This window comes from Giraffa tippelskirchi, chromosome 2 (assembly GCF_054371585.1).
Source record: "Giraffa tippelskirchi isolate mGirTip1 chromosome 2, T2T-mGirTip1v1.2.pri, whole genome shotgun sequence".
NCBI lineage: Eukaryota > Metazoa > Chordata > Mammalia > Artiodactyla > Giraffidae > Giraffa > Giraffa tippelskirchi.
The window spans coordinates 187434874-187451463 of record NC_137276.1 but is presented as its reverse complement, the minus strand read 5'-3'; the positions used below and the strand labels follow the sequence as shown (position 1 = coordinate 187451463).

Here is a 16590-nt window from a genome sequence, read left to right as displayed (position 1 = left end):
CCAGCAATCCCACTCCCGGACATACAACTGAAGAAAACCATACTTTGAAAAGTTACATGCACCTCAATGTTCACTGCAACACTATTTACAAAAGCTAGTACATGCAAGCAACCTAAACGTTCACCAACAGAGGAATTGATAAAGAAGATGTGGTCACTCAGCCATAAAAAAGAATGAAATAAGAGCATCAGCAACAACATGGATGGACCTAGAGATTGTTATACTGAGTAAAGTAAGTCAGACAGAGAAAGACAGATATCATATGACATTGCTTATTTGTGGAATCTAAAAAATGGTACAAATGAACTTATTTACAAAACAGGAATAGAGTCAAAGACATAGAAAACAATGTTACAGTTACCAGAGGAGAAAGGGGGTGGGGAGGAAGGATAAACTGTGAGATTGAGATTGACATATGCACACTGTTGTTGTTGTTTGGTTGCTAAGTCGTGTCCTACGCTTTGCAACCCCATGGACTGTAACCCGCCAGGCTCCTCTGCCCATGGGATTTCCCAGGCAAGAATACTGGAGTGTGTTGCCATTTCCTTCTCCAAATATACACACTACTACATATAAAATAGATAACTAATAAGGTTCTACTGTATAGCACAGGAAACTCTACTCAATACTCTGTAATGACCTATATGGGAAAAGAATGTTGAAGAGTGGATACATGTACACATATAATTGATTCACTTTGCTATACACCTAAAACTAACACAACACTGTAAATCAACTATACTCCAATAAAGATTTTTTAATTAAATAAATAAATAAAACTGGGTATAGTAGCAAGGCTTCCCAGGTGGCACAGTGGTAAAGAATCTGCCTGCAAATGCAGGAGACACAAGAAACGTGGGCTCAATCCCTGGGTCAAGAAGATTGCAAACTGCTCCAGTATCCTTGCCTGGAAAATTCCATGGACAGAAGAGCCTGATGGGCTACAATCTATGGGATTGCAGAGTCGGACACAGTACACACATAGAAGCAATGTAAAATCTCTTTTTTAACTCCCTTATTTATTTCACTTAAGCTAAATTCAGATTTTTTTCTTTTGTTTTTTGTTGCCTGGCATGGCTTACAGGATCTTAGTTTCCAACCAGGAATCGAACCCAGGCCCACAGCAGTGAAATCGCAGAGTCCCAACCACTGGACCACCAGGGAATTCACTAAATCCAGAACATTAAATGAAGAAACAACACCCCACAAATCTGAAGTAAGAAAAGGTAGACTAAGAATACCCAAAGCTACACTCTGTGTGTGGTCATGCAAGGTACTCTTGATTTCACAGCCCTCCTTTATATCTTCTTCTCACTCTTTTTTTCCAAAAACTGTGCCAAATTAAAGTTCTTTGTGTATAATTAGAATGCTTCAGAGAAAAGTCTCTAATAAATTATTATAATGCAAATCAAGGTACTATGGCATTTAAATCACAAAATTCTATAGGAAAAAAGATTACCTTTCTAAAAACAGATTAAATCTTTTTCAACACCTCCTAGGTAGGTAGAAACCTCATTTTGCTTGTGTTGCTACTCCTAGCTTATATAAAAGAAATAAATGAAAAAAAATGTTTGAAAAGATATATACCAAATAGTAACTTTCAGCGCATAACTTGAATACAACTCTTCAATAACTACAGTATCATAAATGAATGCACATGAGGTACTCTAATATATTCGATCATCAAAGAAATGAGTTCTGTTTTATACAAATTTAAAATAAGATTTGAAAAGTATACTGGTAAATTTTATAATGATTTAAACAAGGCTGGTCCCAGAAAGGATTTCCTATTTTCTAGTTAACCCTTGATTAATTAGGATATACCACTGGTGGCTCAGATGGCAAAAAAAGACCTAAGTTCAATCCCTGAGTCAGGAAGATCCCCTGGAGAAGGAAATGGCTACACACTCCAGTTATCGTTGCCTGGAGAATTCCTTGGACAGAGGAGCCTGGCAGCCTACAGTCCATGGGGTCGCAAACACTCAGACATGACTGAATGACTAACACATTCCTCAAAAAACATTGATAGTTATAGATTTACAGTATTTTCTTAAAAATTTTATTGAAAATACAAATACCAAAATACTTTCAATATTATTAATTCTAAAGATAATGCAAAAGTTAAGAGCAAAACTAATACATACCTTATGTAACTCCGAAGATGAAGGCTTTTTCCTTTTCCCTTCTGTGACGATTTCTACAAAGACATGATAAAAATTAGCATTTAAGAAACAACGGAACAGAATTAATCCTTTCATAGCTATCTTCTGTCTTAAAGTAACTTTTCTTGTTAGATTTACAATTTATAATGATATACTTCACAGAACCTGAAGGACTTACATAAAGGTCAAAAATAAACAGAAGAGTAACAGATTCTCATAATTTCTTGATTAAACAATATATGTATGATGACAACTGAAAAACGATAGGTAGCTGACTCTAAGAGCTAAGTAAGAAATTCCCTGGCAAAAATCTTAGTATTCGAGAGGTCTCTGATATATTTTGGTTGAACTGTATTCTTATAATGGGGAATAAGGGGGCTACGGGAGAGGAGAGCAGAGGGTGAGGGCTACATATCTAAGCATCTATGCAACAGAGAACAGCTTAGATCTTTCTTCACCATTTTTCAGACTTCCTAACGGATGTTCTTTGTTTCGTTTTTCTTTTTTTTTTATTTTAAATTTATTTTTCTAACTGAAGGATAATTGCTTGACAGAATTTTGTCGGTTTCTGCCAAACATCAACATGAATGATTCTTTCATTCAGTCAGCAAATACTTATTGAATGTTTATCACGTGCCTGGCACTGTGCCAGCCAGTGGGTATAGTGTAGTGAGCAAACTTAACACAGTTAAAGTCTTCCTGGAACTTACAATTCACTGGATTTTCTCACAAATTTCATAATAAAAATCAATCATAGAGATCCACACACATGTGGTCACTTATTTAGGACAAACATACCCCCGCAATTCAGTGAGGAAGGGATGATCTTTTCCATGAGTAATGCTGAAGCAATTTTATAACCAAATGATGTAAACAAATAAATAATAAACATCACATTATACACAAAAATTATTTATAAATGGATCACAGATTTAAATGTCAAAGACAAATAAAGCTTCTAGAATAAAAATGAAGGGAATATCTTCAAGATCATGGGGCTTTAGGTAAGGATTTTTCAAGCAAGATTCAAGTAGTACTAACCATAAAGGAAAAGATTAATAACCTCAACTTCATTAAAGTTAAAAAACCTCTGCTCACCAAACCTCATCACTGAATGAGAAGGAAAACTGCAGACTGGAAGAAAATGATCTATAATGCAGTTATCTATGTACAGCATGATGACTATAGTTAATACTGTGTAATACATGTATCTGTCAAAGGACTCATAACTAGAACACATAAAGAACTCCTATAAAGCAAAGGCAAGACAACCCACTGTTCACAATAGGCAAAACCCTTGAATTGGTACTTCATAAAAATTTAAAAAAAGTCCAAATGGCCAATAAACATATGAAGTATCTAATCATTATTAAAGCACCTCAATTTCAGTATTACTAGGGAAGTGTAAGCTAAAATAGCAATAGAATATCATTTACCCTTAGGGTAAAATGAAAAAGACAAACAGTATCAAGTTGTTGTTTTTTTTACAATACCAAGTATTGGTAATCTGTCATATTCTATATGACTAGAAGTCTCATATACTGCTTGTGGGAGGATAAATGAATACATCTACTTTGTCAGTTAGTATCTTCTAAAGTTAGACACCTGCTTACTTAATGTCCAACAATAACATTTATAGATATCTAACCAAAAGAAATGAGTGCCTATGCCTCTAAAAGGCATAAAAATGCTATCCTATAAAAAAAGGCATGTATAAAAATGCTATCTTTGTCTTAATGACAAAACCTAAAAACAATCCAAATATCCATCACAGGAGCAAGAATAGACCTTTTTATACAATAGAAAATTACATAGTAATAAAAAGAATGAATAACTGCTATGCACAATATGAATACATCTCACAGACATTATGTTCAAAGAAAATCAGATGCAGAAAAATGTACGATTCTATTTATGTGGAATTCAAGAACAGGTAAAACAAATCTATGATGATATTAGTTAGGATGGTGCAAGTACCCAAACAGGGAAAGACTACTGACTCACTGGGACAGGATACAAGTTAGTCTTCTGAGATGCTCAAAATGTTCCAATCTTGAACTAGGTGATAGTTATACAGGTGTATGTACATAAGTATAAAGTCATCAAACATCAAAGACATGGTACTGTGTCATATGTAATTGTTGTTGTTCGCTTACTAAATTGTGTCCGACTCTTTGCGACCTTGTAGACTGCAGCAGGCCAGACTCCTGTCACCTCCCAGAGTTTGCTCAAATTTATGTCCATTGTGTCACTGATGCTATCTAACCATCTAATCTTCTGCTACCCCCTTCTCCTTTTGCCTTCAATCTTTCCCAGCATTAGGGTCTTTTCTTGTAAGTGGGTTCTTCGCATCAGGTGGACAAAGTATTGGAGCTTTAGCTTTGGCAACAGTCCTTCCAATGACTATTCAGGGTTGATTTTCTTAAGGATTGACTGGTTTGATCTCCTTGCTATTCAAGGGACTCTTAAGAGTCTTCTCCAGCACCACAGTTCAAAAGCATCAATTCTCCAGGACTTAGTCTTCTTGAATGGTCCAACTCTCACAACCATACATGACAACTGGAAAAACCATAGCTTTGACTAATCGGAACTTTATCAGCAAAGTGATGCCTCTGCTTTTTAACACACCGTCTAGGGCAGTCAAAGCTTTCCTTCCACGGAGCAAGTGTCTTTTAATTTCATGACTGCAGTCACGACCTCAGTGATTCTGGAGCCCAAGAAAAGAAAATCTGTCATTGTTTCCACTTTTCCCCCTTCTATTTGCCATGAAGTGATGGGACTGGATGCCATGATCTTAATTTTTTAATGTTAAGTTAGCTTTTTCACGCTCCTCTTTCACTTTCACCAAGAGGCTCTTTACTTTCTCTTCACTTTCTGCCATTAGAGTGGTATCATCTGCATATCTGACATTGTTGATATTTCTCCTGGCAATCTTGATTCCAGCTTGTGATTCATCCAGCCCAGCATTTCACATGATGTACTCCCCATATAAGTGAAATTTTGAACCAATCCACTGTTTCATGTCCACTTCTAACTGTTGCTTCTTGACCCACTTACAGGTTTCTCACGAGGCAGGTAAGGTTGACTGGTATTCCCATTTCTTTAACAATTTTCCACAGTTTGTTGTGATCCACACAGTCAAAGGCTTTAACGTAGTCACTGAAGCAGAAATAGATGTTTTTTCTGGACTTCCCTTGCTTTCTCCATGATCCAATGTATTTGATCTCTGTTTTCTCTGACTCTTCAAATCCTAGCTGACATTATCTGGAAGTTCTCAGTTCACATACTGCTGAAGCCTAGCTTGAACAATTGAGGATAACCTTGCCAGCATGTGAAATGAGAGCAACTGTACCACAGTTCGAACATTTTCTGGCATCACCCTTCTTTGGGATTGGAATGAAAACTGACCTTTTCCAGTCCTGTGGTCACTGCTGAGTTTTCCAAATTTGCTGATATATATTGAATGCAGTACTTTAATAGCATCATCTTTCAGGATTTTAAATAGCTCAGCTGGAATTCCTTCATATACACTCACTTTATTTGTAGTAATGCTTCCTAAGACCCACTTGACCTCACATTCCAAGATGTCTGGCTTTCAGTGAATGATCATACCATCATGGTTACCTGGGTCATTAAGACATTTTCTGTATAGTTCTTCTGTATATTCTTGCCACCTCTTCTTAAGATCTTCTGCTTCTGTTAGGTCTTACCATTTCTGTCCTTTATCATGCCCATCCTTGCAAGAAATGTTGCCTTGGTATCTTCAACTTTCTTGAAGAGATCTCCAATAGTTCCCATTTTACTGTTTTCCTCTATATCTTTGCATTGGTCATTTAAGAAGGCCTTCTTATCTCTCCTTGCTATTCTCTGGAACTTTGAATTCAGTTGGGTGTATCTTTCCCTTTCTTCCTTGCTTTTCACTTATCTTCTTTTCTCAGCTATTAGTAAAGCCTCCTAAAACAACCACCTTGCCATCCTACATTTCTTTTTCTTTAGGATGGCTTTGGTCACTGCCTATTGTACAATGTTATGAACCTCTGTCCACAGTTCTTCAAGCACTCTCTCTACCAGATTTAATCCGTTGAATCTATTCGTCACCTCCACAAATTTGATTTAGGTCATACTTGAATGGCCTATTGGTTTTTCCTACTTTCCAATTTAAGCCTAAATTTTGCAATAAGGAACTCACGATCTGAGCCACGGTCAGTTCTAGGTCTTGTTTTTACTGACTGTATAGATCCTCTCATCTTTGGCTGCAAAGAACACCATCAATCTGATTCCAGTACTGACCATCTGGTGATGTCCATGTGTAGGTCATCTCTTAGGTTGCTGGAAATGGGAGTTTGCTACGATCATGTTTTTTTGAAAAAATTCTGTTAGCCTTTACCCTGCTTCATTCTGTACTGCAAGGCCAAACTTGCTTGTTATTCTGGGTATCTCTTGACTTCCTACTTTTACATTCCAGTCCCCTATGATGAAAAGGACATCTTCTTTTTGGTGTTAGTTCTACAAGGACTTGTAGGTCTTCATAGAACTGGTCAACTTCAACTTCTTTGGCATCAGTGGTTAGGGGACAGACTTGTATTACTGTGATACTGAATGGTTTGCCTTGGAAATGAACAGAGATCATTCTGTCTTTTTTGAGGTTGCACCAAAGTACTGCATTTTGAACTCATCTGTTGACTATGAAGGCTACTCCATTTCTTCCAAGGAATTCTTGCCTACAGTGGTAGATACAATGGTTGTCTAAATTAAATTCACCCATTACCATCCATTTTAGTTCGCTGATTTCTAAGATGTCGATGTTCTCTCTTGCCATCGCCTGCTACCATCTCCAGTTTACCTTGATTTATGGACCTAACATTCCAGGTTCCGATGCAATATTGTTCTGTACAGCATAGGACTTAACTTTTACCACCAGACACATCCACAACTCAGCGTCATTTCCACTTTGGTCCAGCTGCTTCATTCTTTCAGGAGCTATTCATAATTCCCCTCTGCTCTTTCCCAGCAGCATATTGGATGCCTTCTGACCTTGGGGGCTCATCTTCCAGAGTCATATCTTTTTGCCTTTTCATACTGTCCATGGGGTTCTCCAAGCGAGAATACTAGTGTGGACTTTCATTTCTTACTCCAGTGAACCACCTTCTGTCAGAACTCTTCAGTACGACCTATCCATCCTGGGTGGCCCTGCCCCCATGGCTCATAGCTTCCTTGAGTTTGCTGTGACCATGAAGAGACTATATGTAATACCTCAACTTCATAATTAAAAAACTTTTAAAGTAATAGTTGTAACAAATGGGCTATAGCTTATCCAAAAATCTATATACCTGAAATAATTTATCACATTTCATAAAAATAGCGTGAGTTTCACCAAATGCATTTCCTCAAGTAATCACTGATATAGAAATCATTTTAACTTCTATACTTAAGCTTTTGATAGTTTTAAACAATTGTCAATAAAGTAGCACTTCTTAAACTACCAAAAACAAGTAACATTTAAGTGAATGTTAAGAACTTCTTAAAAAAAAACATAGAAAGAAAGCCTTTCTTACATAAATTCAATTTCTAGTCAATTTTCAACTTAATATATAGGGCTTCCCTGGGGCTCAGTGGTAAAGAATCTGCCTGCCACTGCAGGAGACACGGGTTTAATCCCTGATCCAGGAAGATCCCACGTGCCGCAGGGCAACTTAAGCCCATGCGCTAAAACTACTGAGACTATACTCTAGACCTCAGGAGCCACAACTACTGGGCCAACTGCTGTAACTACTGAAGGCTGAGCACCAGAGCCTATGCTCCACAAGAAGAGAAGCCACTGCTGAGAAGTTCATGCTCTGCAGCAAGAGTAGCCCCTATTTGCCACAACTAGAGAAAAGCCTGTGCAGCAACGAAGACCCAACACACCCAAAAATAAATAAACATTTTTTTAAATAAATAAATATACTCTTAAAGTAATACAAGTTGCTTAAATCGAAGTTTACAGATTTTTGCATATTTCTTTTAATTAATACTATTGTGATTTCCCAAAATTTTAGAGGTTTTTATACCTGAGTTGTTCCATCCTATATAAGATTGGTTGGAGCATTTTAATAAACATATGATGTACCTCTGCTTGTGACTGTCTGGTATAACACAGTGCTCAAGAATAAAATTATTAAAGCCAGAAAACCTAAATTTATACCTTGGCTTACTAGTTGTGACTTCCCTGAGACTCAATTGCATCCATGCATGCTTAGTAGTATCCAACTCTTTGTGACCCCATGGACTGTAGCCCACCAGGTTCTTCTGTCCATGGAATTTTCCAGGCAAGAATACTGGAACAGGTTGCCATTTCTTAATCCAGAGACTCAGTTTCTCATCTCTAAAAAGGGAAGTATATCCAGCTTTTCAATTGCTAAGATTAAAGTGAAATAGGCTACTCTCCCAAAAAAATAAAAGCAAAAATAAATAAATGGGACCTAATCAAACTTAAAAGCTTTTGCACAGCAAAGGAAACCATCAACAAAATGAAAAGACACCTATGGAATGGGAGAAAATATTTGCAAACAATGTGACTGACAAGAGCTTAATTTCCAAAATATACAAACAGCTCATATAACTCAATATTAAAAAGAACAAAAAACAATCAAACAATGGGCAAATGATCTAAGTAGACATTTCTCCAAAGAAGACATAAAGATGGCCAAAATCACTCAACACTGCTAATTAATAGAGAAATGCAAATCAAAACCACAATGACATATCACCTCACACCAATAAAAATAAATATCATCAAAAAGGCTACAAATAATAAATGCTGGAGAGGGTGTAGAGAAAAGGGGACCCTCCTACATCGTTGGTGGGAACTTAAATTGGTACAGCCACTATGAAATACAATATGAGGGTTCCTTACAAAACTAAAAATAGAGCTACCATGATTCAGTAATCCCACTCCTGGGCATATATCCAGAAAAGATAGAAATTCTAATCCAAAAACATACAAGCAACCCCAATGTTCATAGCAGCACTATTTGTAAGAGTCAAAACATGGAGGCAAACTACATGTCTGTCAACAAGTAAATGGATAAAGATAAAATGGATAAATATTTCACACACATAATGGAATACTACCATAAAAATGAAATACTGCCATTTGCAGCAACATGAAAGGACCTAGAGAATGTCACACTAAGTGAAACAAGTCAGAAAAAGATAAATATGACACGATATCACTTGAATGTGGAATCTAAAAGGTAATACAAATGAATCTATATACAAAACAGAAATAAGACATATAGAAAGCAAAGTTATGGCTATTAAAGGGGAAAGGAGGGGCAGGAGAGAATAAATTATGAATATGGGACTAGCAGGGCAAAGGCTAATAGAGTTTTGTCAAGAGAACGCACTGGTCATGGCAAACACCCTCTTCCAACAACACAAGAGAAGACTCTACACATGGACATCACCAGATGGTCAACAAAGAAATTAGACTGATTATATTCTTTGCAGTCAAAGATGGAGAAGTTCCATACAGTCAGCAAAAACAAGACCAGGAGCTGACTGTGGCTCAGATCATAAACTCCTTACTGCCAAATTGAGACTGAAATTGAAGAAAGTAGGGAAAACCAGTAGACTATTCAGGTATGACGTAAATCAAATCCCTTACAATTATACAGCGGAAGTGAGAAATAGATTTAAGGGACTAGATCTGATAGACAGAGTGCCTGATGAACTACGGACAAGGGTTCATGACATTGTACAGGAGACAGGGATCAAGACCATCTCTAAGAAAAAGACATGCAAAAAAGCAAAATGGATGCTTGAGGAGGCCTTACAAATAGCTGTGAAAAAAAGAGAAGCGAAAAGCAAAGCAGAAAAGGAAAGATATACCTATTTGAATGCAGAGTTCCAAAGAATAGCAAGGAGAGATAAGAAAGCCTTCCTCCGTGATCAGTGCAAAGAAATAGAGGAAAACCACCAGGATGACCCGGAGGGATAGGATGGGGAGGGAGGTGGAAGGGGAGTTCTGGAAGGGGAAAACATGTACACCCATGGTGGATTCATGTCAATGTATGGCAAAACAAATACAATATTGTAAAGTTAAAAAAATAGAAAATAAACTAATTAAAAAAAAAAAGAAAGAAATAGAAGAAAACAATAGAATGGGAAAGACCGAGATCTCTTCAAGACAATTAGAGATACCAAGGGAACATTTCATGGAAAGATGGGCTCAATAAAAGACAGAAATGGTATGGACCTAACAGAAGCAGAAGATATTAACAAGAGGTGTCAAGAATACACAGAAGAACTATACAAAAAAGATCTTCATGACCCAAATAATCATCATGGTGTGATCACTCACAGAGAGCCAGACATCCTGGAATGTGAAGTCAAGCAGTCTTAGGAAGCATCACTATGAACAAAGCTAGTGGAGGTGATGGAATTCCAGTTGAGCTATTTCAAATCCTAAAAGATGATGCTGTGAAAGTGCTGCAAATCTGTCAACATGCCAGCAAATTTGGAAAACTCAGCAGTGACCGCAGGACTGGAAAAGCTCAGTTTTCATTCCAACCCCAAAGAAGGGCAATGCCAAAGAATGCTCAAACTACCACACAATTGCACTCATCTCACACGCTAGTAGTGCTCAAACTTCTCCAAGCCAGGCTTCAACAGTACGTGAACCGTGAAATTCCAGATGTTCAAGCTGGTTTTAGAAAAGTCACAGGAACCAGAGATCAAACTGCCAACACCCATTGTATCATCAAAAAAGCAAGAGAGTTCGAGAAAAACATCTATTTCTGCTTTATTGACTATGTCAAAGCCTTTGACTGTGTGAATCACCACAAACTGTGGAAAATTCTTCAAGAGATGGGAATACCAGACCACCTGACCTGTCTCTTGAGAAATCTTTATGCAGGTCAGGAAGCAACAGTTAGAAATGGATATGGAACAACAGACTGGTTCCAAATAGGAAAAGGAGTACGTCAAGGCTGTATATCGTCACCCTGCTTATTTAACTTATATGCAGAGTATATCATGAGAAACGCTGGGCTGGATGAAGCATAAACTGGAATCAAGATTACCGGGAGAACTATCAATAACTAACTCAGATACGCAAATGACATTACCCTTATGGCAAAAAGCAAAGAATTAAACAGCCTCTTGATAAAAGTGAAAGAGGAGAGTGAAAAAGTTGGCTTAAAGCTCAACATTCAGAAAACTAAGATCATGGCATCCAGTCCCATTACTTCATGGCAAATAGATGGAGAAACAATGGAAGAAGGCAGAGACTTTATTTTCTTGGGATCCAAAGTCACTGCAGATGGTGATTGCAGCCATGAAATTAAAAGACTATTGCTCCCTGGAAGAAAAGTTATGACCAATCTAGACAGCACATTAAAAAGCAGAGACATTACTTTGCCAGCAAAGGTCTATCTAGCCAAGGCTACGGTTTTTCCAGTAGTCATGTATGGATGTGAGAGTTGGACTATAAAAAAAAAGCTGAGTGCCGAAGAATTGATGCTTTTGAATTGTGATGCTGGAATACTCTTTAAGAGTCCCTTGGACTGCAAGAAGATCCAACCAGTCCATCCTAAAGGAAATCAGTCCTGAATATTCATTGGAAGGACTGATGCTGAAGCTGAAACTCCAATACTTTGGCCACCTGATGGGAAGAACTGATGCATTGGAAAAGACCCTGATGCTGGGAAAGATTGAAGGCAGGAGGAGAAGGGGACGACAGAGGATGAGATGGTTGGATGGCATCACCGACTCAATGGACATGAGTTTGAGTAAACTCTGGGAGTTGGTGATGGACAGGGAGGCCTGGTGTGCTGCCGTCTGTGGGGTCGCAAAGAGTTGGACACTGAGCAACGGAACTGAACTGAACTGATGGGATTAATGGACACAAACTACTATACATAAAATAGTTAAGCAATAAGGATTTACTGTATAACACAAGGAGAAATATTCACAAGCATTTAGTATATAACACAGGGAAAACATTCAATATCTTATAATAACATAATGGAAAATAATCTAAAACATATATAGATATACACACATACACACACTATATATATAGCTGAATCACTGTGCTGTACACCTGAAACTTACACAATGCTGTAAATCAACTATACTTCAAAATAAAGTGAGATTGTCTCTATTAAAATATTTAGATATCTGACAAATAGTACAAAATATGTAAAAGAAATAACTATTATTTATACTAAAATATCCCTCTTTAAGAAACATTAATGCATTTGTATTAGCATATAGAAAAATGTTAATTATTCCCATTCTAAATATGTATATTCTTTACATATACAAGTTAAGTAATTAGAAAGCATGACTTTTTCCCAAGTAGTTTGTAGAGCCATTCATTCACTTATTTATTCCATAAACGTTTACTTTAAATAACAGTAATTTCCACTGCCAGGCACTATGCTAAATACTTTACTCATATTATTTTATTTAATCCTAACAAAGGCCTTTTGAATTCAGTAATGGTGTTATCACCATTTTATAGATGAAGAATTTAGGTTTGAATAATCTAAATAACTTGCCCAAGGTCACCATGTTAATCCATCCCTGGTCTGAGTACAGAGTTGGTATTGTTAACCAGCACACTCTAGGTATGCTGGATGCTATGGGGATAAAAAACAAGACAGTCCCTGTCACAGGGTTAACAGGACAACAGCAGAGATTAAACAATTCAACAGCTGGAATATATGATGTAATGTGGTAAGCTTACATAAGAGGTGCAGAGACCTTTGAAGTTCAACATTAGGAAACTTTTTCTAATTTTGAATTATTTTTTGAAATATTTTTAAGTTTGAGTTAATTAGAAGATAGTTCTTAAAAGGCACAATTGAACTGGATTTTGAATTAAGTTTTGGATAATAAGTTTCAGGTAGGCAGAACTAGGTGGGAGCACAGTGTGATGCTAAGTGCAGCCAAAAAGTGAATTACCAACATAGGGACAGTAGGTCCCCTACATATGAACCTTCAAGTCTTGAACTTTCAAAAATGCAAATATGCACTTGCATGTCCAAACACGTAAGTTACTTCACATGTCTGGTGCATACTGTCACATGCCTGCATCCTCTACAAGTGGCTGTGTTTTTGTGTACTTTACAGTATACAGTAGTACAGTATCTTTAATTCAAGTCCAGGATGTCCAGGAGCAAGAGGGTAGATAGAACTGAATCCAGCAAGGAAGCAGAGCCTGTGCCATCAACATCAGGTGTGAGTGAAACTGCAGCTTGCCCTCCATCGCCTATTGCTGACGATCCTTCAGCTCTACCATCTCCTACCCTCTTCCTCCTCCAGTCCATAACTCTTCTTGCCTGTTCACTCGATGCCACTCCCTGCACACCAGCTGTTGTACTGTACTACTCTATTTTTCAAGGTACTGTAAGATTAAAAATGTTTTTAGTGTGTTTGTTTCTTTATGTATTATTCGCATGCAAAGTATTATAAACCTATTACAGTACAGCCAATTCTGTTAGTTTGGTACCTAGGCTAACTTGATTAGACTTACAAACACACTCACAGAATGGAATTTGTTCATATGTTACATATCAATATCAAACAGCAGCTCACATTAGCCTTTCTCCTAAATTACTGAAGACTCATATTAGAGGTAGCCATCTGAGAGGCAAGTTTGAGACAGCACCATTATAGCAATGTTCCAGTCGGCATCTTTATAACTACTCAATCCTATCTATAAACCACTCCTTGTGTTACTACATTCCTCTAATATACTTTCCAATCCTTTCCCTTCTATCACCAGACCTGGGAATCACATTTCAATGCCCTATATTTCAATCCCTACAGCTTATTACAGTGCTATTCTCTCATCTCAGGTGATGCCTCGCTACTCTTTTCACTACATTTTTTTTTTAACTTAATCCTTGGGTACATGTCCTTTTAATATTCTTTTCACTTTGTTTTTTTTTAATTGAGGTATAGTCGTCATCTATACTCTTCTCTATCTCTTCCCTGGCCCACCAAATTACTTTCCCAAGTCAATACATTTTCCTTATAGCCTTCTCATTGAACATTTCCTCCACCTTAGTTTAACTGAATCCTTTTTATTATTGATACTTTTATTACATAATTATATAATTAAATTATACAGATTTTTATTGACTACACTATTTTTAAAGACACTCTCAAGAGTCTTCTCCCACTTATAAAAACAGGGGAAGAGATTAACAACCTCCTCCTCCCACCACCACTTCCAACTAATATTCAATCCTTATTGCAATAACTCCTCCAGTAAAATTCCCATAACTTGTATGTATTATTACCTTATCCATATTATAATTGCCCTGTACTGACCCAAGATCCTCTCCAACATTCCTAAATACTGTGATACTTGATTCATAGTTTTCCTTTCTATCATTAAAAATTTACCATCATACTGAAGCTGTAAAATTTTCAAAAATCAACTCACGCAATACAATGGACTCATCTTAATTTACTTGAGCCCAACAAACTACTTCACATCACATTCCCATTTCCACAACATGCATTCATGAATGGATGGATTTAAGAAATAGCATTACACTTTGCCGGCTTCCCTGGTGACTCAGACAGTAAAGAATCTGCCTGCAGTGCAGGAGTTCACAAATGTGAACCTCTATTCTACAATACGCGTGTGAGACGGACATGACTGAGCGACTTCACTTTCACTTTTCCCTTTCATGCACTGGAGAAGGAAATGGCAACCCACTCCAGTATTCTTGCCTGGAGAGTCCTAGGGACGGCGGAGCCTGGTGGGCTGCCGTCTATGGGGTCGCACAGAGTCGGACACGACTGAAGCGACTTAGCAGCAGCATTCTACAATACACTGTCCTTTGACCCTTTCGTTTTCTCACTCACACTGAACACATATGTTACCCCCACATCTTATAACACCCTTTAGTCCTAAGTAAACCTAAATTATTTTTCCCAATTCTTGCTCCTGGACTTCTTAGCACCGTTAAAGAAAACCACATAATTTTAATAACCACAACCGCTACTATCTACGGAGTCACATTTATTTTAACAAAGACTTTTTCAAAACTAGTTAACAGTTTTTTTATTCATTCATAACTGGCCTCCTACTCTATTTCGACCTCTAAATACCACTTGAAAGTCTCTCTTTCTCAAAAGATGATGTTGACTCCTATTTCACTTATAAGTCATGATTGCAATAGCCTTAACTTCTCAAAATGTATTTGTATCTTTATCCATCTTCCCTCCTTTCTGCAAGTCTTAACAAGCTGTCCTTTGAGTCTCTCCTCCCCCATTTCTCCTAGAACCTCACCCTATCAGTTATCTTCCATCTGGTATCTTTCTCTCTCCACTGACCCCTTACCCAGGCCATACCAATCAGAGTTTTATAGTCTTCTTTTAAAAATCCTTTCTACCTAATTCTATACTCCTTGTTCCAGAAAACTCCTTTCCTTCATATCTCATTTTCTGCTTCCTCACACCATTCATTTGGCCTCTTGAAACCTGTCTTTTCTCCTACTGCTCTACTAAAATCAGTGGTTTAAAAAAAAAAAAATGACCTAATTGCCAAATCCAGCATCCTCATACTACTTTAACTCTCTGACTTACACAGTTTTTCACTCTCCTTGCTTCCAAAACCTATCATACTCCTTCTAGTCTGCCTATTTAACTGCTTACCAGTGTCTCTTCCTCCTTACTTTGAAATTAAATACATGTGATTCAACACTTTTCTCACTCTGTAGTTTTCCTGTGGGTAATTCTATCTCCAATGGCTTCGGCTAACATCACTGCAAATAAAGTAATATTACAATGATTAATTTTATCTTCTGGTTTTGAACTTCAATTATGGTTCACCAGATGATACATAATATGCAGATATCACCTGGATCTATTGAAAAAACCGTACCATCCTGTAACACTAGATCCTCATGATGAAACTGAGGGTTGAGGGAAGAGTTGCAAAATCAATCAAGTTTGAAAAACACTGCACGTGCAGTCACTCTCTTAGAGAGGCAAAATGTACACCAGCATAACAAATGCTCCGAAAAATCCTGCAATATGCAACATTTTCTTGTAACTACAGCTGTCACACTTATTTGTCCATGAAACCTTATTTTTTCCAAGTAAGGTCCATTAACATCCTATGAGAGTTAGAAAGATTAAAATTATATTTTTTAATCAGAAAGAGCACATTTTAAATCCTGGTTCTGCTTCTTTTATTGCTAACAGTTACTTACCCTCCCTAAATTCCAGGCTCCTCATCTGTAAATCAGAAATAATAACTAGCTCAGGAAGCTTTTGAAGGAACTACAACATTTGTAAAATTCTCAGCACACTGTTTAGAACCTGCTGTACTGGAGTGGGTTGCCATTTCCTTCTCCAGTTTAGAACCTAAGTACTCAAAAAACATTCTCTCTCCTTAATCGCAAATGAGAATCAACAA

The 16590-nt window shown here is 37.2% G+C and overlaps 1 protein-coding gene across 37 annotated transcripts in view; it reads right to left on the bottom strand.

The window, feature by feature from the left end:
• Positions 1-16590, bottom strand: part of SENP7 (SUMO specific peptidase 7) — a 169214-nt gene that overhangs the window by 122437 nt on the left and 30187 nt on the right. For 36 of the 37 annotated variants that reach the window (XR_014077542.1, XR_014077541.1, XR_014077546.1 and 33 more), the window contains one exon: positions 2145-2197. Coding sequence is in view for 29 of the 37 variants with exons in the window: in XM_081572393.1 (XP_081428519.1) it covers positions 2145-2197 (53 nt within the window). In the remaining 8 variants the exon portion in view is untranslated. Of the gene's footprint in view, positions 1-1459; positions 1536-2144; positions 2198-16590 lie in introns of all 37 variants that reach the window. The other variant, XM_081572409.1, reaches the window with a different exon arrangement.